The sequence below is a fragment of the Balaenoptera borealis genome (assembly GCF_965194805.1).
Source record: "Balaenoptera borealis genome assembly, chromosome: 15".
NCBI lineage: Eukaryota > Metazoa > Chordata > Mammalia > Artiodactyla > Balaenopteridae > Balaenoptera > Balaenoptera borealis.
In genome coordinates this window covers 60412948-60437882 of record NC_138871.1, presented here as the reverse complement: position 1 = coordinate 60437882, position 24935 = coordinate 60412948, and the positions used below count along the sequence as shown (strand labels likewise).

Genomic DNA, 24935 nt, shown 5'->3' with positions numbered 1-24935 from the left:
AGGCCGCGATAGTGAGAGGCCCGTGCACCGCGACGAAGAGTGGCCCCCGCTTGCCGCAACTAGAGACAGCCCTCGCACAGAAACGAAGACCCAACACAGCCATAAATAAATAAATTAATTAAAAAAAAAATTCCCCATTAATGGATATTTGCATAGTCGCTAACTTAAAAAAAAAAAAAAAAAGAAACACATGGAGAAGTTTCAAATCATACATAGGGTGTGTAGGGTCCAATGCTACATTTTGATCTGGTTAGGTCTCCCATAGGGTTTAAAAAACTCTAGTTGAGAAGAGATGTTTTCATGTATTTAATACATAATTTGATAAGTAAAATTTATATTTACATATACACTTGCAGAAACACAGCCTTGGCTCAGAGACTTTGCCTCGGGGAAGTAAAACTGTAGAGTTTTGTATGCAATCAAAGTTAAGATGTTATCAGCTTAAAATAGAATGTTACAACTAAAAGATGTTTTATGTCAGTCTCATGGTAAAAAGCAAAAATATAAAACAAAACAAAACAAATTACACAGCAAAAATCTATAGTAGATACCCAAAGCAATCTACAGATTCAATGAAATCCCTATCAAACTACCACTGGCATTTTTCACAGAACTAGAACAAAAAATTTCACAATTTGTATGGAGACACAAAAGACCCCGAACAGCCAAAGCAATCTTGAGAACAAAAAATGGAGCTGGAGGAATCAGGCTCCCTGACTTCAGACTATATTACAAAGCTACAGTAATCAAGACAGTTTGGTACTGGCACAAAAACAGAAATATAGATCAATGGAACAGGATAGAAAGCCCAGAGATAAACCCACGCACATATGGTCACCTTATCTTTGATAAAGGAGGCAAGCATATACAGTGGAGAAAAGACAGCCTCTTCAATAAGTGGTGCTGGGAAAATTGGACAGGTACATGTAAAAGTATGAAATTAGAACACTCCCTGACACCATGCACAAAAATAAACTCAAAATGGATTAAAGACCTAAGTGTAAGGCCAGACACTATCAAACTCTTAGAGGAAAACATAGGCAGAACACTCTATGACATAAATCACAGCAAGATCCTTTTTGACCCAGCCCTTAGAGAAATGGAAATAAAAACACAAATAAACAAATGGGACCTAATGAAACTTAAAAGCTTTTGCACAGCAAAGGAAACCATAAACAAGACGAAAAGACAACCCTCAGAATGGGAGAAAATATTTGCAAATGAAGCAACTGACAAAGGATTAATCTCCAAGATTTACAAGCAACTCATGCAGCTCAATAACAAAAAAACAAACAACCCAATCCAAAAATGGGCAGAAGACCTAAATAGACATTTCTCCAAAGAAGATATACAGATGGCCAACAGACACATGAAAGAATGCTCAACATCATTAATCATTAGAGAAATGCAAATCAAAACTACAATGAGGTATCATCTCACACCAGTCAGAATGGCCATCATCGAAAAATCTAGAAACAATAAATGCTGGAGAGGGTGTGGAGAAAAGGGAACCCTCTTGCACTGTTGGTGGGAATGTAAATTGATACAGCCACTATGGAGAACAGTATGGAGGTTCCTTAAAAAACTAAAAATAGAACTACCATATGACCCAGCAATCCCACTACTGGGCATATACCCTGAGAAAACCATAATTCAAAAAGAGTCATGTACCAAAATGTTCATTGCAGCTCTATTTACAATAGCCAGGACATGGAAGCAACCTAAGTGTCCATCATCAGATGAATGGATAAAGAAGATGTGGCACATATATACAATGGAATATTACTCAGCCATAAAAAGAAATGAAATGGAGGTATTTGTAATGAGGTGGATGGAGTTAGAGTCTGTCATACAGAGTGAAGTAAGTCAGAAAGAGAAAAACAAATACAGTATGCTAACACATATATACGGAATCTAAGGAAAAAAAAAAGGTCATGAAGAACCTAGTGGCAAGACGGGAATAAAGACACAGACCTACTAGAGAATGGACTTGAGGATATGGGGAGGGGGAGGGGTGAGATGTGACAGGGTGAGAGAGTGTCATGGACATATATACACTACCAAATGTAAAATAGATAGCTAGTGGGAAGCAGCCGCATAGCACAGGGAGATCAGACCCGTGCTTTGTGACCACCTAGAGGGGTGGGATAGGGAGGGTGGGAGGGAGGGAGATGCAAGAGGGAAGAGATATGGGAACATATGTATATGTATAACTGATTCACTTTGATATAAAGCAGAAACTAACACACCATTGTAAAGCAATTATACTCCAATAAAGATGTTTAAAAAAAAAAATCTATAGTAGATACATAAAAGATAATGAGGAAGGAATCAAAGCATACCACTACAGAAGATCATCAAATCACAAAGGAAGACAGCAAGAGAGAAAGAAAGAAACAAAGGATCTATAAAACATCCAGGAAACAACAATCAAAATGGCAATAGTGGGCTTCCCTGGTGGCGCAGTGGTTGAGAATCTGCCTGCTAATGCAGGGGACACGGGTTCGAGCCCTGGTCTGGGAAGATCCCACATGCTGTGGAGCAACTAGGCCCGTGAGCCACAACTACTGAGCCTGCGCGTCTGGAGCCTGTGCTCCGCAACAAGAGAGGCCACGATAGTGAGAGGCCCGCACAGGCCCGCGCACCACGATGAAGAGTGGCCCCCACTTGCTGCAACTAGAGAAAGCCCTAGCACAGAAACGAAGACCCAACATAGCAATCAATCAATCAATCAATCAATCAATCTTTAAAAAAAAAATGGCAATAGTAAGCCCTTACCTATTAATAATCACTTTAAATGTAAATGGACTAAATTCGCCCATCAAAATACACAGAGTACCTGAATGGATTAAAAAACAACACTCAGGACTTCCCTGGCGGTGCAGTGGTTAAGAATCCACCTGCCAATGCAGGGGACACAGGTTCGAGCCCTGGTCTGGGATGATTCCACATGCTGCGGAACAACTAAGCCCATGCGCCACAACTACTGAGCCTGTGCTCTAGAGCCCGCAAGCCACAACTACTGAGCCTGTATGCTACAACTACTGAAGCCCTTGTGCCTAGAGCCTGTGCTCCGCAACAAGAGAAGCCACCGTTATGAGAAGCCCACGCACCACAACAAAGAGTAGACCCTGCTCGCCGCAACTAGAGAAAGCCTGCATGCAGCAACAAAGACCCAATGCAGTCAAAAATAAATAAATAAAAATAAATTTTAAAAAGTTAAAAAAAAAAAAAACAAGACTCAACTACATGCTGCCTGCAACAGAATCACTTCAGCTTTAAAGACACACATAGACTGAAACTGAAGTATGTAAAAGACAGTAAATGCACATGGAAACCAAAAGACAGCAGGGGTAGCTATACTTAGACAAAATAGCCTTTAAGTCAAATGCTGTAACAAGAGACAAAGAAGATCATCATATAACGATAAAGGGGTCAATTCATCAAGGGAATCTAACAATTGTAAGTATTTATGCTCCCAACATCAGAGCACCTAAATATATACAGCAAATATTAACATAATTGAAGAGAGAAATAGACATCAACACAATAATAATAAGGGACTTTAATACCACACTTTCAACAATGGTCATATCATCCAGAAAGTAAAATCAGTAAAGAAATATTGGACTTGAACCGTAATTTAAGCCAAATGGACCAGCAGACATACACAGAACATTCCATTCAAAGCAGGAGACTACATTTTCTTCTCAAATGCACATGAAATATTCTCCAGGATAGATCATATCTTAGGCTATAAAACAAGTCTTGACAAACTTAAGAAGACTGAAATCAGATCAAGCATCTTTTCTAACCACAATGGTATGAAACTAGAAATCAATAACAGAAGGAAAACTGGAAAACTCATAAATATGTGGACATTAAAAAACATGCTCCTGAACAACCAATGGGTCAAAGACAAAATCAAGAGGGAAATTTTAAAATATCTTCAAACAATTGAAAGTGGAAACACAACATAACAACACTTACGGGATGCAGCAAAAGGAGTTCTAAGAGGACAGTTTAAAGCAATAAATGCCTACATTACGAAAAAGAAAAGATCTCAAATAATCCATCTAAATTTACACCTCAGGGAACCAGAAAAAGAAGAACAAACTAAGGCCAAACTAAGCCAAACTAACTACACCCAAACTAAGTCCAAAGTTAGTAGTATGCATAATAGGAGCACCAGAAGGATGGGGGTGGGGAGAAGAGAGAAAAGAGCAGAAAAAATATTAAAAGAAATAAGAGCAGAAGACTTCTCAAATTTATTGAAAGACAATAACCTACACAGCCAGGAAGCTCTAAGGAGTCCAAGTAGGATACACCCATAGATCCCTAAACAGACACAGTATGTAAAAATGCTGAAAGTTAAAGACAAGGAGAAATCTTGAAAGCATTTAGAGAAAAACAACTTGACACTTACAGATATAAACCCAGTAAGATTAACAGTTGACTTTCTGGCAGAAACGATGGAGGCCAGAAGGCAGTGACATAATACATTCAAAGGACTTAAAGAAAAGAACTGTCAACCAATAATCCTATATCCAGAAAAGCTATCTTTCAAGAATGGAGGTGAAATTAAAAGTTTCTCAGATAAAAGCAGAGAATTTGTTGACAGCAGACCTGCTTTACAAAAAAATACTAAAGGAAGCTCTTCAAGCTGAAGCAAGTGACCCTAGATGATAACTGGAATCCACACAAAAAACAAGAAGCACCAATAAAGGTAATTGTGTAATTACAAAAAAACCCAAAAAACAAAAACAACCCCCTCCCCTCAAAGCCAACAAAACAGTGTAAATGTATATTTTTCTCCTTTCTTCACATAACCGATTTAAAAAGCAACTGTATAAAATAATATGTACATAATGTAATATTGGACCTGTGATGTATAGAAATGTAATATATTTGCTAATAACAGAACAAAGCAGATCAGTGGGAGCATAGTTGTACTGGGTTAAGAAAATGACTACAGATGGTAAAGCAATAACTATAACAATGTACAGTTGGGGAAGCAACCTAAGTACCCATTGACAGATGAATGGATAAAGAAGATGTGGTATAGATACACAATGGAATATTACTCAGCCATAAAAAAGAATGAAATAATGCCATTAGCAACAACATGGATGGACCTAGAGATTATCACACTAAGTGAAGTAAGTCAGACAGACAAATATCACACGATATTGCTTTATAAGGAATCTAAAAAAAAATGATACAAATGAACTTATTTACAAAACAGAAATGGACTCACAGACATAAAAAATAAATTTATGGTTACCAAAGGGGGATGGGGGGGAGAGGTAAATTAGGAGTTTTGGATTAAAATATACACACTACTATATATAAAATAGATAAGCAATAAGGACCTATTGTATAGCACAGGGAACTATACTCAGTATCTTATAATAACCTATAATGGAAAAGAATCTAAAAAAGAATATAAATACACACACACACACACACACGTATAACTAAATCACTTTGCTGTACACCTGAAACTAACACATTTTAAACCAACTACATTTCAATATAAAAAATAGAAAAGAATGTACACTTGGGTTTGTAATATTAATAGATATAATATGTGTAACAATAATACTGCAAAAAGGAGGGGAAAGGAATACAGCTGTATGAGAGTAACATTTCAATACACTACTAAAATTGAGCTAGTATAAATGTGAAGCTGATTCTGATATGTCAAGATGTACAAGATAAACCCTTGGGCAGTCACTAAAAAACAAAACAAAAACTCAAAAAAAATATCGTGAAAAAAATCATTAAAGAAATTAAAATACTGAATTAGAAAATGTTCATTTAATGATAATGCAAAAGAAAGCAGTAAAGTAGGAACAGAGAAACAAAATAGACGAGACATACAGACAACAAAAAGTAGAAGGGTAAATGTAAATTCCACTATACCAACATTAAATGTGAATGGATTGGACAATTCAATCAAAAGACAAATTATCAGACTGTATAAAAACAAGAACCAACTATATGCTATCACTTTAAGTTCAAAGATACAAATAAATGAAAAGTAAAAGGATGGAAAAAGAAAAATCATGCAAACAGCAACCACAAGAAAGCTGGAATGACTATGCTAATATCAGACGAAATAGACTTTAAAGCAAAAAATGTTGTTAGAGATAAAGAAGGACATTTCATAATGATAAGAGAGTCAATCCATGAGGAAGATATTAACAATTACAAATATATTGCACCTAATAACAGAGCACCAGAATACATAAAGCAACAACTGACAGAAATGAACAGAGAGGACTTCTGTGGTGGTGCAGTGGGTAAGAATCCACCTGCCAATGCAGGGGACACGGGTTCGAGCCCTGGTCCAGGAAGATCCCACATGCCATGGAGCAACTAAGCCCGTGCACCGCAACTACTGAGCCTGCATGCCACAACTACTGAAGCCTGTGTGCCCTAGAGCCCACGCGGCGCAACTACTGAGCCCACGCACCGCAACTACTGAAGCCCACAAGCTCTAGGGCCTGCGTGTTGCAACTACTGAAGCCCGTGCACCTAGAGCCCGTGCTCCGCAACAAGAGAAGCCACCGCAATGAGAAGCCCGTGCACCACAACGAAGAGTAACCCCTGCTCGCGGCAACTAGAGAAAGCCTGCGCACAGCAACGAAGACCCAGTGCAGCCAAAAAAAAAAAAAGAAGAAGAAATGAACAGAGAAATAGACAATGCATAACAGTAGGAAACTTCAATACCCACTTTCAACAATGGTAGAGAACAACTACTGTAAGTCCCCTACATACGAACAAGTTCTGTTCTGAGAGCTCATTCATAAGTCCAATTTGTTCGTAAGTCCAATTTGTTCGTAAGTCCAACAAGATTAGCCTAGGTACCCAACTAACACAATCGGCTATATACTGCTGCTTTTACACTTGCTTCCGGACATCCTGGGCTTGAAATAAAGATACTGTACTATTGTACTCTATACAGTATTGTACAGTAAAGTACACAAAAGCACAACCACTTGTAGAGGATGCACACGTGACGATGTTTGCCAGACACATGAGCTAACTTACGTGACTGGACATGCAAACACATGTTCACATCTTTGAAACTTCACAACTTGAAGGTTCGTATGTAGGGGACTTACTGTAGACAGAAGATCAATAAAGAAATAGAAGACTTGAAACACAGTATAAACCAACTAGACCTAAGAGACATCTACAGAACACTCTACCCAATAAAAATATACATTTTCCTTATGTGTATAAGGAAAATTTTCCAGGATAGACCATATGCTAGGCTATAAAAAAAACCTCAATAAATTTCAAAAGACAGAAATGATACAAAGTATGTTTTGCAACCACAGCGGAATGAAATTTGAAATCAAAAGCAGGGAAATATCTGGGAAACTCACAAACATGTAGAAATTAAACTAGGTCTCTTGATATTCCTTTCTTCAAAATCCTTCATAATTATTCATATTTATTGTTTCTTTTATGTTTATCTTCCCGCCTCCCCAGAAGCTCTCTGAAGGCAAGAATTATGTCTATTTTGATTACCAATGTACCTCTAACTCAGTGTCTGGCATATAGAAGAAATTCAATATGTATTTGAAGAATGGCTGAAGGTTGAATAAATGACTGATATGAGAATGGAGATTCATTCATTTATTTATTCATTCCACAAATATTTATTAAGCACTTATTATGTGCCAAGTCCTAGGGATATAACAGCAAAGACAACAAAAGTTCCTGCCTCATGAAGCTTATCCTCTAGAGAGTAAGACAGACAATAAATAAATACATAATATCAGTTAAGTGCTATGAAGAAAATGAAAAACTCTGAGAGTGTTATTTTAGATAGAGCGGTCGAGTTAGAGTGGCCATCTTTCTGATCATATTGAGCAGACACCTGAACATTCAGAAAATGAGTCATGAAATATTTGTGAACAGTACATTGTAAGCAGAAGCAACAGTAGGTGAAAAGGGGCCAAGTCCAGAACATCTTCAATGCACTGGGCTGGATGAACAGTAAGGAGTCTGGTGGGTCTGCAATATAGTGAGCAAAGGAGATGAGGTCAGAAAGTAGACGGCCATGTAGGTCCTGGGAAGAACTTTGAATTTTATTCTAAATATAACAGAAAGTCACTAGAGAGCAGAGGCAAAAGCTTGGTATGACTGACTTAGGTTTTAAAACAATTACTTTAAAAAGGGAACCCTCCTACACTGTTGGTGGGAATGTAAATTGGTAGAGCCACTATGGAGAACAGCATGGAGGTTCCTTAAAAAACTAAAAATAGAGCTACCATATGATCCCACAATCCCACCACTGGGCATATATCCATAGAAAAACATGGTTAGAAAGGATACAGGCACCCCAATGTTCACTGCAGCACTGTTTACAATAGCCAAGACATGAAAGCAACTTAAATGTCTATCGACAGATGAATGGATAAAGAAGATGTGGTACACATATATAATGGAATATTACTCAGCCATTAAAAAGAATGAAATAACGTAGGGGACTCCCCTGGTGGTCTAGTCGTTAAGACTCCGTGCTCCCAACGCAGGGGGTCCGAGTTCGATCCCTGGTCAGGGAACTAGATCCTGCATGCTGCAACTAAGAGCCTGCATGCTGCAACTAAAAGAGCCCACATGTCACAGCTAAAGATCTCACATGCCGCAACTAAAGATCCCACATGCTGCAACGAAGATCCCATGTGCTACAACTAAGACCCAGCACAGCCAGATAAGCAAATAAATAAATATTAAAAAAAAAAAAGAATGAAATAATGCCATTTGCAGCAACATGGATGGACCTGGAGATTACCATAGTAAGTGAAGTAAGTCAGACAGAGAAAGACAAATAAATGATATGGCTTATATGCGGAATCTTAAAAAAAAAAGATACAAATGAACTTATTTACAAAACAGAAACAGACTCACAGACTTAGAGAACATCACAGCCTTAGAGAACAAACTTATGGTTACCAGGAGGGAAGGGTTGGGGGGAGGGATAGACTGGGAGCTTGGGATTGACATATACACACTGCTGTATTTAAAATAGATAACCAGGGACTTCCCGGCCATCCAGTGGTTGAGACTTCACCTTCCAATGCAGGGGGTGTGGGTTTGATCCCTGGTTGGGGAGCTAAGATCTCACATGCCTCGCAGCCAAAAAACCAAAACATAAAACGGAAGCAATATTGTAACAAATTCAATAAAGACTTTAAAAATGGTCCGCATCAATAAAGTCTGTAAAAAATAAAATAAGATAAAATAGGTAACCAACAAGGACTTACTGTATAGCACAGGGAACTCTGCTCAATATTCTGTAATAACCTAAATGGGAAAAGAATTTGAAAAAGAATAGATACGTGTATATATATATATATATAACTGAATCACTTTGCTGTACACCTGAAACTAACACAACACTGTTAATCAAATATACTCCAATAGAAAATAAAAATTTTTTAAAACTTCAGATTTACATTAAAATTATCTAGAAAAAAGTAAAAAAAAAAAAATTACTCTAGCTGTTTTGTGAAGAATAAAAAGTCTTTAGGGAGGTGAGGAGAACCAGGAGGCCAGTTAGAAACTACTGCAGTTGTTCAGTCTGGAGATAAAAAACAAAACAAACAAACAAACAAAACACAGTGAGATGGACTAGGGTGGGAGCAAGTGGAGCTGAAAAGTGGCCATAGATTCTCAATGTATTTTAACAGTAGATGAATTAGATGCAAGGTATGAGAGAGAAGTGTCTAGAATTACTGTAAGATTTTAGGGCCTAGATTAACTAGGTGAATAGGGGTCCTGTGCTCAGCCATGTGATCAAAATGGGAATAGTGGGGAGGAAAAGATACGGGGAGTGTCACAAGTTCAGAATGAATGTTACATTTGAGATGTCTTCTAGATATTCAAATGGAGATATGTAGAAGGTATTAATAGTTGGAAATACAAGTCTGCATTGAGGGGAAAGGTAAGATTTTTCATTTACTTCTCTAAAACTCCTGTAAGTTAAATATTATTTTCTATATTTTATAGCAGAGGAAACTAGAGTAACAGATAAATTACATGACTTGTCTAATGTCACCAACTATAGAAGCAAAGTCTGGAGCCAGGGTTTGAAACAATCCATTCGACTCCAAAGCTGAAATTCTTTCCCCCATATTTCCCTCTTACCCCCCAAACATGTACTTTGTATCTTCAATTCAAAACTTAGTGTTGGGACTTCCCTGGTGGTCCAGTGATTAAGAATCCACCTTCCAGGGCTTCCCTGGTGGCGCAGTGGTTGAGAGTCCACCTGCCAATGCAGGTGACAAGGGTTCAAGCCCTGGTCCAGGAAGATCCCACATGCCGTGGAGCAACTAAGCCCGTGCACCACAACTACTGAGCCTGCACTCTAGAGCCCATGTGCCACAACTACTGAAGCCCACTGCACCTAGAGCCCGTGCTCCACAACAAGAGGAGCCACCGCAGTGAGAAGCCCGCACACCGCAACGAAGAGTAGCCCCCGTTCGCCACAACTAGAGAAAGCCACGCGCAGCAATGAAGACCCAACACAGCCAAAAATAAATTTATTAAAAAAAAAAAAAAAAAAGAATCCACCTTCCAATGCAGGGCACACGGGTTCAATCCCTGGTCAGGGAACTAAGATCCCACATGCCACGGGGCAACTAAGCCCATGTGCCACAACTACTGACCCCACACGCCACAACGAAAGATCCCATGTGCCACAACTAAGACCTGATGCAGCTAAATAAATAAATAAAACAAGAAAACAAAACAACAAAACTTACTGTTAAGCCATCCCCCCCTGTGATTTGTGCCTGGGTCTTAATTTGTAAAGGTGACTGAGTGCTGACACAGAGAGATCAATACCACTGAAAGAAAAGTTTAATGTTATTTACAGCTCCCCTAGAAAGGAGAGGCATGCCATGCCACGGTGGGCCACAGAGGGAAGCACCAGTGCCAGGAGGAGGCAGAAAGGAACAAGAGTAAGGCATAGGCTGTAGCCTTTCTTGGGTTTTTCACGGGAAAGGCGAGGCCGGGCAGGGTAATCAGTTTAGGATTGGCTAGTTTGAGTAATTCCCACAGACTCTGAGGCATAGGGTACCTGGCCCCAGTCTGATTTAGGGCAGGGGAACTACTAGCCTGGTGGTTAGACAAAGGAGGTGGTTGAAAGTAAGGATGCAGGATTGGTTGTTTTGCATATGAAAGGCGTGTTCACAGGTTAATTGTTAATTAGCTAGCCCTGGGAATGGCAGTTTCTTCCCGGCCAGGTAGGCCCACAAGATGCCAAAACATCATAAATCCATTTAGTCTGGGAAGATTCCAACTATCTTTGTTCACCGTGGACACAGGAACCTAAGTTTGGCTGGAAGAGTATCCTTTGTTTCACATCCAAGTTTGGCTCCCAGGAACAGAATCACCAAGCTGGGCGCTGAAAACTGACCACAAGCCATTGCCCTCCTAGGCAAATCTCTGACTCACCCCATATATCCAGCTCCTTGCAGATACCCAGACCTGGTACCTTTCTTCCAGCATACATCGCAGCAAATCCTCTCCCCAAATAGCCACCCATTGGTGATGGAGACAGAGACAGGAAACGAAACCTGAGCCCCTCCAATTCCACCCTTTATCCCGCTCCGAGCCTGAATTCAGCTCCCCCGCCTCCAGCCTGAGCGTGGACAGCCTCAGCTGCCGACTCCCGCCGGGCCCGGTCCCAGGGCCTGGGATCCTAATGCTCCAGGCTCACCGGCCCCAGCCAGACAGGCTGTATCCCACCGGGCCGGGAGGCTCCTCAGACCCTGACCACTCCGGGACAGGGAGTCGGTAGAAGGGTCCGCACACTGACTACTAGGGCGACGCGCAGACCACACACACGGAAATACATCTCTCACACGCGGCAGGGGAGGCCGCCCCGGGCTCGCAGCGCTGCTTCCCGGGGCGTCTGTTAGGACGCGGCGCCCAGCGGCCAAGGCCCCAGCCGGGCGCCGCCACCCACCGGGACCTCACCTGGAGCGGCTCCGCAGCGGCCCAGCTGCAGCGGCCCAGCCCTGGCGCCTTCTGATTGGCTCAACCTCGGGCCCTTGTCTATTCGCTTCCGGGTGAGAGGTGCCTGGTCGCCCTAGCAACCAAGTCGCAGTCTGCGCTGAGATACTGCTTCCTTCCCTCCAGGCCACAGAGCTGGCGGCCCAGGGGGAATCGCAGAGTCCAGAAAATCTCTCCAGCACCCCTGTGTCGAGTGAGTGTCCCACCCTCCCAACGCCCCTTTAAGTAGAACTCGCACTGAGCCGGAGCTCGGCCCCTGGCAACTCCGGTACGGGTGTGACATATTTCCTGAGCGTCTACACAGCTGGTGGGATGTGGGCGCGGAGAACCCGTGCTGTGGGAATCTGGAGACCTGGATTCTAGCTCTCATTCGGCCGTCGATTCGCTGTTGCGACACCTTAGGGAAGTGCCAGCGTCTCTGGTTTCAGTTTCCTCTCTTGGCCAGTCTCGATCCCTTAGGTTCCCTCCCTCTAGCTCTAACTGTCCAAAGTTTCGGATGTGGAACCATTTAAGGGCAATTGAAACAGTTCGGTTTCTTGTATGATCACGTCTAGTGCTCTGCTTCGTAAGCCTTTAAAGATTGCTTCCCAAGTGCCACTCATTCAGTTCCTACCAGTAAGTACTAAGCACTGAGCTGGACACTAGGGTGGGAAAAGAGATTTAACTAATCCGTGATCCTGACCCAGAGGAGTGGAGTGTGAGAAGGGACTCCGGCACAAAAGCGTTATTTTAATAGGGCCCTAAGTACTACACTAGGGATAGACCTCCTGGGGGCTCCTGGAGGAGTCTGGGGGTGAGGGGAGATATGAAAGGCCTTGTCAGGTGATATCTCTGTTTTCCTTTATGCCTCTTTCTGGGAAAAATTTTCAACCTTGTGTTCCAGTTCACTAATTTACTTTTCAACAGTATTCATTCTGCTATTCAGCCTAAAGAGGTTTATTTCAACAATTATATTATTCATTTCCTAGATTGCTAATTATTTTTTCATAAGCATCCGCTCCTGTCTCAAGGCTGCTATACCCTCCCTTTCTCTCTGATGATGTTTAAGTCTTCTACCTATTGTGTTATTAGCTCTGTTTCCTCAGAGGGGATGCGCTTTCAGCCTTTCTCAACTGTCACTCATTAATTTTTCAATTAAAAAGATCAGTTCTCTTGTCCCACCCACAGAGATTCTGATTCAGCAGTGTGGAAGGGCGTAGGAACTTGTAAAGCATCCCAGATGATTCTAATGGATGGCCACACTTTGAGTAACATTCTAGTAGACTATTGTCCTAGAAGTTATAGTTTACTTATCTTCACATACGTTTTCTTCAGTATTGGCAAAAATTAGTTTCTAATGTTTTAGTCCACTAAATGTCCCAGGGCTCTGAGGCATAGATTCCACCCCACCCGCCATCCCCCAGGCCTGCGGTTGTCTTTGTCCCTTTTTCACCTGGTCTCCATTCCAATCTCATTCTGTTTGGACCCCACTCCCTCCCCCACCCCTTCTCACTTACTATCTTTCTTTATTTTCTATTTCCTTCCACTGCCAAATCAGAGATTGTTCACTCTACCTTACCTCTGTGAGACAATCAATAGATCATATACCCAAGAGAAATAAAAACATATGTCCACACAAAAAATTATACATGAATGTTCATAGCATTATTCATAACAGCCAAAACTGGAAACAACCCAACTGGCCATCAACTGATGAATAGATAAACACAATGCGCTATTTTTGTAGCATGGACTATTTGGCAATAAAAAGTGGTGAAATACTGATACATGCTACAACATGGATGAACCTTGAAGCTAAGTAAAAGAAGCTAATCACAAAGGACCACATATTGTATGATTCCATTTCTACGAACTATCTAGAATACACCAGTACATAGAGACAGAGAGTAGATTAGTGGTTGCCAGGGGTTGGGTGAGTTTTAGGGTAATGGAGAGTAACTGCTAATATGTACAGGATTTCTTTTGGGGGTGATTAAAATATTGAAAAATTAGATTGTGGTGACAGTTACACAACTCTGAGTATGCTAAAAAAAAAATGAATTTTGTATACTTTTAAAGGGTAACTTTGGTGGTATGTGAATGATATATTAATAAAGCTGTTATAGGGCTTCCCTGGTGGCGCAATGGTTGAGAATCTGCCTGCTAATGCAGGGGACACGGGTTCGAGCCCTGGTCTGGGAAGATCCCACATGCCACGGAGTAGCTGGGCCCGTGAGCCACAACTACTGAGCCTGCGCGTCTGGAGCCTGTGCCCCGCGACAGGAGGGGCCGCGATAGTGAAAGGCCCGCGCACCGCGATGAAGAGCGGTCCCCGCACCGCGATGAAGAGTGGCCCCCACTTACCTCAACTAGAGAAAGCCCTCGCATGAACCGAAGACCCAACACAGCCAAAAATAAAATAAAATAAATAAATAAAGTAGCTATAAAAAAGAAAAGTGCTTTTAAAAAAAATAAATAAATAAAGCTGTTATAATAAACAAGTAAAAATTGATCATCTAGACAAAATCATTTATTTCCCCAGGACCCTACACTAGACTATGGAAATGCCAAGTAATCATGATATGCTTGTGATCATATGAAGTGAGTCTATTTGGTTAGCTCTTGAAGCAAATATGTTATAGGTCTTACGATGTAAAAATATTTACGCTTATGCGACTTTTCTGAAATCTTTTAAAACAGCTCCAGAAGTATTTAAGATAAACTTTATATTTCCAAATGGAGACAAGTATGGTAAGCATACATTTCAATTACTTTTTTCTATATAGACTAAAATTAAATAGCTTAAGGGTACAAAACTGAGACTGTTACACTTTATAAAACTACTACTGAGATATTAACTCCATTAAACAAAATAACATAGAAATACTAATGGAGGAACAGATTTTAAATCTAAACTCTAATGTTATGTATAGACAGTGTGCCTTGGAAAGCTATGGAAGGGCCATAGCCATATGTCAATCTTGTGGGCCCCTGAGTGTCAATGATTACAAGACCTAGGTCCATGGAGCTCCTCATCTCTGGTCTCATCAATTTCAGTGCTAGGAAGCCAAAGAGACCCATACGGGATGCAGTTCTGATTAAGCCTGAACATAACTATTTTATTACTTAGTCAAACAGGGTTCCCTTTTATAATCTTCAGTATTTCTCTCTTGTTTAGATGGGGATTGTACAAGAACATCTTCTGGAATCTTTGAGAGAAATGGAATAGGTATTCATACCACTCCTAATGGGATTGTCTACACAGGAAGCTGGAAAGATGACAAGGTATTATTGTTGTTTTGAACATTGACAGTGGATAAGTAACTCTATTGGTTAAATGGTTCCAGGCATTTCACCATTAATCAAAAAACACATATGAGTAGACCATGCAATAAAAATAACAAATGATTATATTTAACATATATGAAATAAGAATAGTATTAAACTCATGCAGAGAGCTAATTATCATCATTATCATCTTTCTTATTTCCTATTCATTGAGCAAAGTGAACTCATTACATAATTTTCTCATTGAATCCTCATAGCAGCCTCACGAGTCAGATACCATTAATGTTCCTATTTTACAATTGAGGGAAATCAGGCTCAGATTTCTTGCCCAGCTAGTAAGTGATGAAATAAAAATGTGTTCTCGGGTCTGCCTGAATACAAATTTTTGTTCTTAACAACTTCTTTGTGCCATTTCTGGGCTAACTAAACTGGGTGTCCTTTAAGCTTTTTGATATAGTCAAGGTATCTTGAGGACCCCTGTTATTATCATCATGGACCCCCAAGATGTTCAAGTGCCCCCGATCAGAAACATTGACTTGGTGAGTTTCACAGAGAGATACATACAAAGGACAATGATAAAATGTTATCTTATTTTTGTGAAAATAAAGGATGATACAATGATAGATTAAATAATAACAAAGTAGATGATAGACATATGTGTACATTTTTGAAATGTTCTAGGGAACTGAAGATTAGTTACTGAGGTAATTTCCTTTGTTACAAACAGATGAATGGTTTTGGAAGACTTGAGCATTTTTCAGGAGCAGTATATGAAGGACACTTTAAGGACAATATGTTTCATGGACTGGGGACTTATACATTCCCAACTGGGGCAAAGTACACTGGAAATTTCAATGAAAATAGGTAAGTTTAAAATAAAATGTCATTGTAGTTCTAAAAGAGCCTTTTCAGGCACATTTGCTTAAAAATTTAGTTAATGCTAAATTTCTTTTGTAATGTATTTAGTTAAAATATATTTATAATATATTTTGGAAAATTTGGGTTATATGTTGGGGAAAAAAGTGTTATAAGAGAGGCTAAGGCCATCATGAGCCTCCAAAAGAAAATATCATTCTTGGTGATAATCTATTAGACTTTTCATTTATTTCCTCTTGACTTCTGTTCCTATAGAACTTTTTGCAGTCATATTGGAAATGGAAAGCTTGTTGCAATTATTGAGAAAATTTAGGCCAAAAATTATTTTCACTTGAAATATCTTGATAAACTTTTTTTTAGTTTTAGATTTTATTTTTTCTTCCAGTTTGAGATATAATAGACATACAGCGCTGTATAAATTCAAGGTGTACAGCATAATGATTCGACTTAGGTACATGATGAAGTGATGACCACAGTAAGTGTAGTGAACATTCATCACCTCACATTGACACAAAATAAAAGAAAAAGAAAAAAATATTTTTCCTTGTGATGAGAACTAAGGATTTTCTCTCTTAACAACTTTTACATATAACATACAGCAGTGTTAATTATATTTATCATGTTGTACATCACATCCCTAGTACCTTATTTATCTTGTAACTGGAAGTTTGTACCTTTTGACCACCTTCATCCAAATCCCTACCCCTACCCTCCACCATGTATCTTTACAAGCTTAATCCTCACACCAAATACCATGCCGTGTCATCCAGAGGTTCATGGTTCATTTATAACTACCCCTTTATTATTTCCAGAATTGAAAATGCAACCTAATTGTTATGCAGTGGTTGATACATATTGAGGAGGGTAGAAAGTGTTCACCTATTCTGATGCCAAGTCTGTGATGACAGCATATAAACTTTTCCCACTGATGTTAATAAAGGGAGAAAACTCTAACCCATGGGATAAAGGTCTGTTTGGTTATGTGAAGTGCATTTTCACCACTCTGAAGAGTCCAGAAAACACCAGCATAGAGCATAGCACCTCAAACATAGTTGAAGGTCAATAAACATTTGTTGAATAAATGAATGAACTAATTAAGCCAGATAACCAATATAAACTTTTCACTTTTTGACTGTTTTGGTCTAAACTAAGCATATGTAATCCTAAAATCTTAGACACCAAAATTTGTATAATGACAAAATTTGTTTGGAATAGTAATTTTTTTTTTTGTAGGATATGAAAGCAGGATGTCAGGTTTTAAGCCAAAATTTGATAGTGGAAAGATATAATTCTTCAGACATTGTATCTAATATACTGGACAATCATATCTGGACCATAAATTTTGGGTCTTGGTTGATGAACACACTTATTTTTTACTATTGCAGGGTGGAAGGTGAAGGACAATATACTGATATCCAAGGACTAGAATGGTGTGGTAACTTTCATTTCACAGCTGCTCCAGGCCTGAGGCTAAAGCTCCACATGTAGATACTCTGCATTGAAGTTTTAATGTGGTAGTTGAAGCTTTTAGTTGTAAGGAAAACAACTAAATGTCATCTGCAGTAACTTCATACACTGCCTATATATTGTAATTTTGCCAATAAAAACATCACTCATTTATGCTTTTTTGAACTTTCTTTTGATCATCTTATAATTAGTTTAAAATAAATTATGTAGGGACTGCCCTGGCGGTCCAGTGGTTAAGACTCCGTGCTTCCACTGCAGGGGGCGCAGGTTCGATACCTGATCCAGGAACTAAGATCCTGCATGCCACACAGTGTGGCCAAAAAAGAGGGGGGGAAAAAAAGAAAGAAAATAAAGAAAATAAAGAAAGTAAATTACGTGATTCAATTGAGAGTTTGCTCATTTTAAGAAAAACTATGCAGATCTTGACAAAGTCAATTTCCAATCCTGTGCCTGAGTTTTGTCATCTTTAAAGAGTATATCTGGGCTTCCCTAGTGGTGCAGTGGTTAAGAATCCGCCTGCCAACGCAGGGGACAAGGGTTTGAGCCCTGTTCTGGGAAAATCCCACATGCCGCGGAGCAGCTAAGCCCGTGCACCCCAACTACTGAGCCTGCGCTCTACAGCCCGTGAGCCACAACTATTGAAGCCCGCGCACCTAGAGCCTGTGCTCTACAGCAAGAGAAGCCACTGCGATGAGAAGCCCGCGCACCACAATGAAGAGTAGCCCCTGCTCACCGCAACTAGAGAAAGCCCACGTGCAGCAATGAAGACCCAACGCAGCCAAAAATGAAATAAATTTATATATATAAAAAAAGTATATCTTATGTGTTAAAGGAAACTATCAAGAAAATGAAAGAACAATCCACAGAATGGGAGAAAATATTTGCAAATCATATATCAGGTAAAGGTTTAGTTTTCAGTATACAGAACTCATATATAAATATATATAAATAAAAAGACAACCCAGTTTAAATATGGACAAAGGATTTGCATAGACATTTCTTCAAAGAAGATATACAAATGTCTGATAAGCAAATGAAAGACATCATTACTCTTTAGGGAAATGCAAATTAAACCCACAATAAGATACCACTTCCCGGGACTTCCCTGGTGGCGTAGTGGTTAAGACTCCGTGCTTCCAATGCAGGGGGCCTGGGTTCGATCCCTGGTCAGAGAACTAGATCCCATGTGCATGCTGCAACTAAGAGTTCACATGCCACAACTAAGGATCCTGCCTACCACAACTAAGGAGCCCATGTGCCACAACTAAGGAGCCTGCCTGCCACAACTAAGACCTGGCACAACCAAATAAATACTAAAAAAAAAAAAAAGATACCACTTCCCAATCTCTAGGATGGCTATATTTAAAAAGATATAATAAAGATTGGCAAGGATGTGGAGAAATTGGAAACCTCAAATATTTCTGGTGGGAATGAAAAATGGTACAGCCACTGAGGAAAACAGTTTCTCGAGGATTAACCAAGATGGTGGAGTAGAAGGATGTGCTCTCACTCCCTCTTGTGAGAACACCAGAATCACAACTAGCTGCTGGACAATCATCGACAGGAAGACACTGGAACTCACCAAAAAAGATACCGCACATCCAAAGGCAAAGGAGAAGCCACAATGAGACGGTAGGAGGGGTGCAATCAGAGTAAAATCAAATCCCATAACTGCTGGGTGGGTGACTCACAGACTGGCGAACACTTATACCACAGAAGTCTACCCACTGGAGTGAAGGTTCTGAGCCCCATGTCAGGCTTCCCAACCTGGGGGTCTGGCAACGGGAGGAGGAATTCCTAGAGAATGACTTTGAAGCCTAGCGGGAATTGATTGCAGGACTCCGACAGGACTGGGGGAAACAGAGACCCCACTCTTGGAGGGCGCACACAAAATAGCGTGCGCATTGGGACCCAGGGGAAGGAACAGTGACCCCAGGGGAGACTGAACCAGACCTACCTGCTAGTGTTGGAAGGTCTCCTAAAGAGGCGGGGGGTGGCTCTGTTTCACCGTGGGGACAAGGACACTGGCAGCAGAAGTTCTGGGAAGTACTCCTTGGCGTGACCTCTCCCAGAGTCTGTCATTAGCCCCACCAAAGAGCCCAGGTAGGCTCCAGTGTTGGGTTGCCTCAGGCAAAACAACCAACAGGGAGGGAACCCAGCCCCACCCATCAACAGTCAAGTGGATTAAAGTTTTACAGAGCTCTGACCACCACAGCAACAGTCAGCTCTACCCACCACCAGAGCCTCCCATCAAGTCTCTTAGATAGCCTGAAACACCAGAGGGCAGCCAGCAGAAGCAAGAAAAACTACAATCCTGCAGCCTGTGGAACAAAAACCACATTGACAGAAAGACAGACAAGATGAAAAGGCAGAGGGCTACATACCAGATGAAGGAACAAGATAAAACCCCAGAAAAACAACTAAATGAAGTGGAGATAGGCAACCTTCCAGAAAAAGAATTCAGAATAATGATAGTGAAGATGATCCAGGACCTCGGAATAAGAATGGAGGCAAAGATCGAGAAGATGCAAGAAATGTTTAACAAAGACCTAGAAGAATTAAAGAACAAACAAACAGAGATGAACAATACAATAACTGAAATGAAAACTACACTAGAAGGAATCAATAGCAGAATAACTGAGGCAGAAGAACGGATAACTGACCTGGAAGACAGAATGGTGGAATTCACTGCCACGGAACAGAATAAAGAAAAAAGAATGAAAAGAAATGAAGACAGCCTACGAGACCTCTGGGACAACATTAAACACAACAACATTCGCATTATAGGGGTCCCAGAAGGAGAAGAGAGAGAGAAAGGACCAGAGAAAATATTTGAAGAGATTATAATCGAAAACTTCCCTAACATGGGAAAGGAAATAGCCACCCAAGTCCAGGAAGCGCAGAGAGTCCCATACAGGAGAAACCCAAGGAGAAACACGCTGAGACACATAGTAATCAAAGTGGCAAAAATTAAAGACAAAGAAAAATTACTGAAAGCAGCAAGGGAAAAACGACAAATAACATACAAGGGAACTCCCATAAGGTTAACAGCTGATTTCTCAGCAGAAACTCTACAAGCCAGAAGGGAGTGGCATGATATACTTAAAGTGATGAAAGGGAAGAACCTACAACCAAGATTACTCTACCTGGCAAGGATCTCATTTAGATTTGATGGAGAAATCAAAAGCTTTACAGACAAGCAAAAGCTAAGAGAATTCAGCACCACCAAACCAGCTCGACAACAAATGCTAAAGGAACTTCTCTAAGTGGGAAACACAAGAGAAGAAAAGGACCTACAAAAACAAACCCAAAACAATTAAGAAAATGGTCATAGGAACATACATATCGATAATTACCTTAAACGTGAATGGATTAAATGCTCCAACCAAAAGACACAGGCTTGCTGAATGGATACAAAAACAAGACCCATACATATGCTGTCTACAAGACACCCACTTCAGACCTAGGGACACATACAGACTGAAAGTGAGGGGATGGAAAAAGATATTCCATGCAAATGGAAATCAAAAGAAAGCTGGAGTAGCAATACTCATATCAGATAAAATAGACTTTAAAATAAAGAATGTTACAAGAGACAAGGAAGGACACTACGTAATGATCAAGGGATCAATCCAAGAAGAAGATATAACAATTATAAATATATATGCACCCAACATAGGAGCACCTCAATACATAAGACAACTGCTAACAGCTATAAAAGAGGAAATCGACAGTAACACAATAATAGTGGTGGACTTTAACACCTCACTTACACCAATGGACAGATCATCCAAAATGAAAATAAATAAGGAAACACAAGTTTTAAATGGCACAATAGACCAGATAGATTTGATTGATATTTATAGGACATTCCATCTAAAAACAGCAGATTACACTTTCTTCTCAAGTGCGCACGGAACATTCTCCAGGATAGATCACATCTTGGGTCACAAATCAAGCCTCAGTAAATTTAAGAAAATTGAAATCATATCAAGCATCTTTTCCGACCATAATGCTATGAGATTAGAAATGAATTACAGGGAAAAAAATGTGAAAAGCACAAACACATGGAGGCTAAACAATACATTACTAAATAACCAAGAGATCACTGAAGAAATCAAAGAGGAAATCAAAAAATACCTAGAGACAAATGACAATGAAAACACGACGATCCAAAACCTATGGGATGCAGCAAAAGCAGTTCTAAGAGGGAAGTTTACAGCTATACAAGCCTACCTAAAGAAACAAGAAAAATCTCTAGCAAACAATCTAACCTTACACCTAAAGGAACTAGAGAAAGAAGAACAAACAAAACCCAAAGTTAGCAGAAGGAAAGAAATCATAAAGATCAGAGCGGAAATAAATGAAATAGAAACAAAGAAAACAATAGCAAAGATCAATAAAACTAAAAGCTGGTTCTTTGAGAAGATAGACAAAATTGATAAGCCATTAGCCAGACTCATCAAGAAAAAGAGGGAGAGGACTCAAATCAATAAAATTAGAAATGAAAAAGGAGAAGTAACCACTGACACTGCAGAAATACAAACGATCATGAGAGATTACTACAAGCAACTCTATGCCAATAAAATGGACAACCTGGAAGAAATGGACAGATTCTTAGAAATGCACAACCTACCGAGACTGAACCAGGAAGAAATAGAAAATATGAACAGACCAATCACAAGCACTGAAATTGAAACTGTGATTAAAAATCTTCCAAAAAACAAAAGCCCAGGACCAGATGGCTTCACAGGCGAATTCTATCAAACATTTAGAGAAGAGCTAACACCTATCCTTCTCAAACTCTTCCAAAATACTGCAGAGGGAGGAACACTCTCCAACTCATTCTACGAGGCCACCATCACCCTGATACCAAAACCAGACAAAGATGTCACAAAGAAAGAAAACTACAGGCCAATATCACTGATGAACATAGATGCAAAAATCCTCAACAAAATACTAGCAAACAGAATCCAATGACACATTAAAAGGATCATACACCACGATCAAGTGGGATTTATCCCAGGGATGCAAGGATTCTTCAATATATGCAAATCAATCAATGTGATACACCATATTAACAAATTGAAGAATAAAAACCATATGATCATCTCAATAGATGTAGAAAAAGCTTTTGACAAAATTCAACACCCATTTACGATAAAAACTCTCCAGAAAGTGGGCATAGAGGGAACCTACCTCAACATAATAAAGGCCATCTACGACAAACCCACAGCAAACATCATTCTCAACGGTGAAAAACTGAAAGCATTTCCTCTAAGATCAGGAACGAGACAAGGATGTCCACTCTCACCACTATTATTCAACATAGTCTTGGAAGTCTTAGTCACGGCAATCAGAGAAGGAAAAGAAATAAAAGGAATCCAAATTGGAAAAGAAGTAAAACTGTCACTGTTTGCAGATGACATGATACTATACATAGAGAATCCTAAAAATGCCACCAGAAAACTACTAGAGCTGATCAATGAATTTAGTAAAGTTGCAGGATACAAAATTAATGCACAGAAATCTCTTGCATTCCTATACACTAATGATGAAAAATCTGAAAGAGAAATTATGGAAACACTCCCATTTACCATTGTAACAAAAAGAATAAAACACCTAGGAATAAACCTACCTAGGGAGACAAAAGACCTGTATGCAGAAAACTGTAAGACACTGATGAAAGAAATTAAAGATGATACCAACAGATGGAGAGATATACCATGTTCTTGGATTGGAAGAATCAATATTGTGAAAATGACTATACTACCCAAAGCAATCTACAGATTCAATGCAATCCCTATCAAATTACCAATGGCATTTTTTACGGAACTAGAACAAATCATCTTAAACTTTGTATGGAGACACAAAAGACCCCGAATAGCCAAAGCAGTCTTGAGGGAAAAAAACAGAGCTGGAGGAATCAGACTCCCTGACTTCAGACTATACTACAAAGCTACAGTAATCAAGACAATATGGTACTGGCACAAAAACAGAAACATAGATCAATGGAACAAGATAGAAAGCCCAGAGATAAACCCACGCACCTATGGTCAACTAATCTATGACAAAGGAGGCAAAGATATACAATGGAGAAAAGACAGTCTCTTCAATAAGTGGTGCTGGGAAAACTGGACAGCTACATGTAAAAGAATGAAATTAGAATACTCCCTAACACCATACACAAAAATAAACTCAAAATGGATTCGAGACCTAAATGTAAGACCGGACACTATAAAACTCTTACAGGAAAACATAGGAAGAACACTCTTTGACATAAATCACAGCAAGATCTTTTTTGATCCACCTCCTAGAGTAATGGAAATAAAAACAAAAATAAACAAATGGGACCTAATGAAACTTCAAAGCTTTTGCACAGCAAAGGAAACCATAAACAAGACGAAAAGACAACCCTCAGAATGGGAGAGAATATTTGCAAACGAATCAACGGACAAAGGATTAATCTCCAAAATATATAAACAGCCTATGCAGCTCAATATTAAAGAAACAAACAACCCAATCCAAAAATGGGCAGAAGACCTAAATAGACATTTCTCCAAAGAAGACATACAGATGGCCAAGAAGCACATGAAAAGATGCTCAACATCACTAATTATTAGACAGATGCAAATCAAAACTACAATGAGGTATCACCTCACACCAGTTAGAATGGGCATCATCAGAAAATCTACAAACAACAAATGCTGGAGAGGGTATGGAGAAAAGGGAACCCTCTTGCACTGTTGGTGGGAATGTAAATTGATACAGCCACTATGGAGAACAATATGGAGGGTCCTTAAAAAACTAAAAATAGAATTACCATATGATCCAGCAATCCCACTACTGGGCATATACCCTCAGAAAACCGTAATTCAAAAAGACACATGCACCCCAATGTTCTTTGCAGCACTATTTACAATAGCCAGGTCATGGAAGCAACCTAAATGCCCATCGACAGACGAATGGATAAAGAAGAAGTGGTACATATATACAATGGAATATTACTCAGCCATAAAAAGGAACGAAATTGAGTCATTTGTTGAGACGTGGATGGATCTAGAGACTGTCATACAGAGTGAAGTAAGTCAGAAAGAGAAAAACAAATATTGTATATTAACGCATGTATGTGGAACCTAGAAAAATGGTACAGATGAACCAGTTTGCAGGGCAGAAGTTGAGACACAGATGTAGAGAACAAACGTATGGACACCAAGGGGGAAAACCGCGGTGGGGTGGGGATGGTGGTGTGCTGAATTGGGAGATTGGGATTGACATGTATACAA

The 24935-nt window shown here is 39.7% G+C and overlaps 2 protein-coding genes across 13 annotated transcripts in view; one reads left to right on the top strand and one right to left on the bottom strand.

Annotated features, from left to right (window-relative positions):
- Nucleotides 1-12087, bottom strand: part of DHX57 (DExH-box helicase 57) — a 60028-nt gene extending 47941 nt beyond the window's left edge. For 2 of the 9 annotated variants that reach the window (XM_082356075.1, XM_082356077.1), the window contains exon 1: nucleotides 12004-12087. Coding sequence is in view for 3 of the 9 variants with exons in the window: in XM_082356073.1 (XP_082212199.1) it covers nucleotides 11479-11532 (54 nt within the window). In the remaining 6 variants the exon portion in view is untranslated. Of the gene's footprint in view, nucleotides 1-11478; nucleotides 11704-11869 lie in introns of those variants that run through there. The other 7 variants (XM_082356079.1, XM_082356072.1, XM_082356076.1 and 4 more) reach the window with 7 other exon arrangements.
- Nucleotides 12088-12116: 29 nt separating this feature from the next.
- On the top strand, nucleotides 12117-17802 carry MORN2 (MORN repeat containing 2). 4 transcript variants are annotated; one of them, XM_082356103.1, is made up of 7 exons: nucleotides 12127-12232; nucleotides 14561-14619; nucleotides 14719-14769; nucleotides 15197-15303; nucleotides 15751-15845; nucleotides 16034-16170; nucleotides 17568-17802. In XM_082356103.1, exons 5-7 carry the CDS (start codon nucleotides 15798-15800, stop codon nucleotides 17668-17670), a joined length of 288 nt encoding a protein of 95 aa, XP_082212229.1. In that variant the 5' UTR covers nucleotides 12127-12232; nucleotides 14561-14619; nucleotides 14719-14769; nucleotides 15197-15303; nucleotides 15751-15797; the 3' UTR covers nucleotides 17671-17802. The 4 variants fall into 4 exon arrangements, with proteins under 4 accessions (XP_082212230.1, XP_082212232.1, XP_082212229.1 ...); XM_082356105.1 differs by lacking the exon at nucleotides 15751-15845; XM_082356104.1 differs by lacking the exons at nucleotides 14561-14619; nucleotides 14719-14769 and having other exon boundaries at nucleotides 12117-12232.
- Nucleotides 17803-24935: the final 7133 nt, after the last annotated feature.

Bases quoted from the DNA above. Each gene is read 5' to 3' on its own strand.
- MORN2 (XM_082356104.1), top strand. From the start codon at position 15,798: ATGGACCCCCAAGATGTTCAAGTGCCCCCGATCAGAAACATTGACTTG. The intron at 15,846-16,033 runs GTGAGTTTCACA...TGTTACAAACAG, and splicing joins CGATCAGAAACATTGACTTG to ATGAATGGTTTTGGAAGACT. The intron at 16,171-17,567 runs GTAAGTTTAAAA...TTACTATTGCAG, and splicing joins GGAAATTTCAATGAAAATAG to GGTGGAAGGTGAAGGACAAT.